We start from the raw sequence: 3,595 nt of genomic DNA, 5'->3' as shown, positions 1-3,595 counted from the left end.
GGATCAATGTTTAGCTGAGAAGAGCTAAGTTACTGACAACTGATCACTGTACAGTCTTTCTGTTTACTTTGGCTACTGGTGTGCTGTTCTGTTCCCTTCACTTTGCATCAATTTCTCCAAGTTTTCTATGTTTGTTTTTCTGAAATCAGCCTCTTTGTCCTTTCTCTTATGAAAATAGGATTCCTTCCCAAGACAACACCACAACTTGTTCATCCATTCCCCAGTTGACCTCCATCCCCTCCCTGTCTTATACTTTGCCACCACAAAAGGGCAGCTATAACTAACTTTTTTTCCAAACAGATTCATTTCCTTTCTGTTCATTCTGACTTTGGGATGGAGACTGGGTGTAGTTATTTTGGGGTCAAAGTTCATGCAGGGTTAAATACTTCTTGATTACTTCATGGACCTTCTAGGAACTTCCTACACTGAGTTCACACCTCCACTAAGAGGTCTAATGACCTACTTGTGGTTTAGCCCTGCCCCCTTGCCAAGGTCTATTTAAGTAAATGGGCTTTCCTGCCAGAACCCCATAGCTTTGCAGCACCCTCGAGAGAGACATCTTAGAGACTTGTCCAGAGAGACTCTTGTAGACTCGCTTTCTCCAATCTACATTCCTCTGGAGGACATTGACAGAGACCTCCAGCTGGACTTGGTTTTCACAGCCCCAGTCACCAGGCAGAAGGCTGAGGGGGATTTGGAACCATGGAACTAAACCAAACCAAGCAACTTCTCCTGAAGATTGTGGAATTGGTTCAGCAACTTGACATCATTCTTGCAAGAGAGACAGCCCCCTGTGAAGTTTTCCAGGCTGAGAGTGTGGCCCTGAGGGCCCAGATGGAAAAACTTCTCCTTCAACTCCTCTTCCTGAGTCCAGGACATCGTGGGATGGAGGCAGAAGATATGCTATGGAAAAAGGCTTATGCTGATGTCCAAAGGCTCAGGAAGACCAACAGATGGTTGATGGATAGGTATAGCCCAAAAGGGGCTTACCAGGGTCACTTGACCCAAGGGATCCACCTCTACCATGGCATGTTTTTTTCTGTGCAAGCATTTTTTCAGCTGAAGTTGGACAGCTACATTGACTGGACCCCACCCTCCCCTGTGAGTTCTGCTGTCCTGGAGGCAGGGTCTCCCTCCATGGAAGAAATGGCCTGGGCTCGCCAGTTCTGTCATGGCTGTCTACTACGTATCGGAAACTTGTACCATGCTTTGAATGAATTCCTGGGTTCCTATGCAGAGAAGCAGGCTGAAAAATACTACTACAAAGCTCTGGCCCTGATTCCTGAGGTGGGTTCACCCTTCATGCACCTAGCCACTCTTTCTGGGGACAAGTATTCTTATGTGGAGGCTGCCTATTTTTATCAATGTTGCATCTGCTCCAAAGTGTCCCATGTGGGAGCAGCCTTGGGTCTGGAGCAACTTTTTCTCAAAATTGAGAAGCTCTATAGACAGCTGACAGGTGGGCTGGTATGGAACCTGAGTCCAGAAAGGAAGCCATGGGATGACATTCAGAGGCTGTTGGTGAGCTTCTTGTATCTTCAGAGCCTCCTGAAGCCAGGAGGCAGGAAGGATATTAGGTTGGAGAGACTGTGTGAGGTTGTCCTCCAGAACTTTGAGTTCTGCCTCTCTGGTCTGGGACCAGCAGGGCAACAGGTGCATGGCTCCCCCTTGCCAAGTCAAGTCATCTTTCAGATGGTGGTGCTTTGCCTCCTGAGTGTGCACAGCTTGAAGAAGACCAACTTGGAGCTCAGCAAGACGGCCATGGCCTTCAGCCTGGCTTTCTTCTTTCCCATTGTTCATCAAGTGAGAGAACACCTTCATGCAGGCCTGCAGAAAAAACTGGATGCAGGGAGGCCAGAAACACCCCAGCTGAAGTCTGGGAAGGCCTGGCCTGAAGAGGGACATCGGCCACAAGAGCTTGCCCCTGCTAACCCAGCCTCAGGACAGAGCAGGTCATCAGAGAGTGACCAGGAGCCCCTTTTCCCCACTCACTCCCCTGCAGCTTCCTGGAAGGACAGAGAACCCATGGAAGTCTCTGACTTGGATGTGACCTCTGACTTATATGAAGTCTTAGATGATAGTGATGACTGGGGAGATGTTTCCCTGTGTTCCCTCCCTGATACAGAGGGCAGTGTTGGGGACCTCCTTTCAGAAACCAAGCCAGATGGGAGACCCCCAAGGGAAGAGTCCCATACCAAGCTCCTGAAGCTGCAAGAGAGGCTTCAAGTTATCTCTGGAGAGGGGCTGCTGCCCACTGTCAAGGTCATCCTGCAGTGGCTCTGCACAGATCAGATGCTCAGAGTCCTCAGCATGCATGCATGTCCTGACTTGTGGAGGGACCTGATAGAGGTGCTGAACCTGATGCCCATACCAGAGGATCTTGACAACCCCTACCTGGGATTGGCCCACTGGCTTCAGGAATTGCTGCCTGGCTTCAACCAAACAGACCCCCCCAAATCAGTGTCTCTCCCTGAGGATGTCATTCTGCACAGCCTCCTCCCCTTCCAGGCTGCCCACCACAGGTTGGACTTTGACCTGGACATGCCTCCTGATTTATCCAGGGAGGAGGCTGCCCTCTGGGCCTGCTCCCTCCGCACCTTTGGGCACCATGTTGCCCAACTGCCCACCAGCCTCATCCGTTTTGATTCTACACAGGGCATCTTCATCCAGACAGCCCTGGAGGTAAAGACTCCTTCCCAAAAGAAGACTGGAGAAGGAGGGACACAGAGCTGTATCAAGGACTTCATGGTAAAGCAACAGTTGTATAAAGAATTGGAACTCATGGAGAGACACCTGCAGTTGCTCCAAGCTCAGGTTGCCCTTTCCCCTTACCTCATCCTAGACAGCCTGGCCCTCTGTCATTACCTTTCTCTCATAAGGGAGATGGCCAGGAGTGGGAGGTTCTTTATCATTATCCCCAGGCTTGTAATCGATGAGTTGGACAGAACCAAGAAGCAAGCCTTTCCCCGCCATGCCCTCAAGTTCTTGGAAGATGAACTGAAGAACAGGAACCCATACTTGATGTGCCAGGTGCACGTTGGGGAGAAGTTTACTGAAGCAGAGGCAGAAGCAGATGTGCATGCCAGGAACCTCTGTGGGATTCTCTTTGCTTACCAAGACCTGATGTTCTTTGCTGGAGTTGAACCTGAAGATGCCAGAGGCATGGTGACCATCCTCACAGCCCTTAGTTTGGGGGATTCCAGAATTTTCTCCCCTTCACTGAAACATGCTTTTTTGGCTGCACACAGAGCAGGGGTAGCCATTAACCATGTCCTTTCATTCTATCATCACTGGAAGGCTCTTAGCTGAAAGACATAGCCCATTCTGGCCTTGGAGCAGGAGATGCCATTCACTTCAAACTCGTTTTTATTTTAAACAAGTGACAAGTTCCAAAACACCAAAACCCAAGAAATCCAAACACAAAGTAAATACTCATAAATTAATTAGTGCTTTCATATAAAAATATGCCTTTGTATAACCTACATTTCTCTGTTAGGGTGGTGGGAGAGAAGTGTCAAAGGCAGCCAACTTCACAAAAAAGTAGAATTGAAAATTGTCTTGATATATTTGGAAAAATAAATTAATTGATAAAGTT

At 48.7% G+C, this 3,595-nt stretch overlaps 1 protein-coding gene across 1 annotated transcript; it reads left to right on the top strand.

Annotated features, from left to right (window-relative positions):
• The first annotated feature begins 702 nt into the window (after positions 1–702).
• LOC141519355 (nonsense-mediated mRNA decay factor SMG5-like) lies at positions 703–3,309 on the top strand. Its single transcript, XM_074231617.1, has one exon. It carries the CDS (start codon positions 703–705, stop codon positions 3,307–3,309), a length of 2,607 nt encoding a protein of 868 aa, XP_074087718.1.
• Positions 3,310–3,595: the final 286 nt, after the last annotated feature.

The sequence above is a fragment of the Macrotis lagotis genome, chromosome 3 (genome assembly GCF_037893015.1).
Source record: "Macrotis lagotis isolate mMagLag1 chromosome 3, bilby.v1.9.chrom.fasta, whole genome shotgun sequence".
In the NCBI taxonomy this organism is placed as follows: domain Eukaryota; kingdom Metazoa; phylum Chordata; class Mammalia; order Peramelemorphia; family Peramelidae; genus Macrotis; species Macrotis lagotis.
This window is presented reverse-complemented; position numbering and strand designations above follow the sequence as displayed.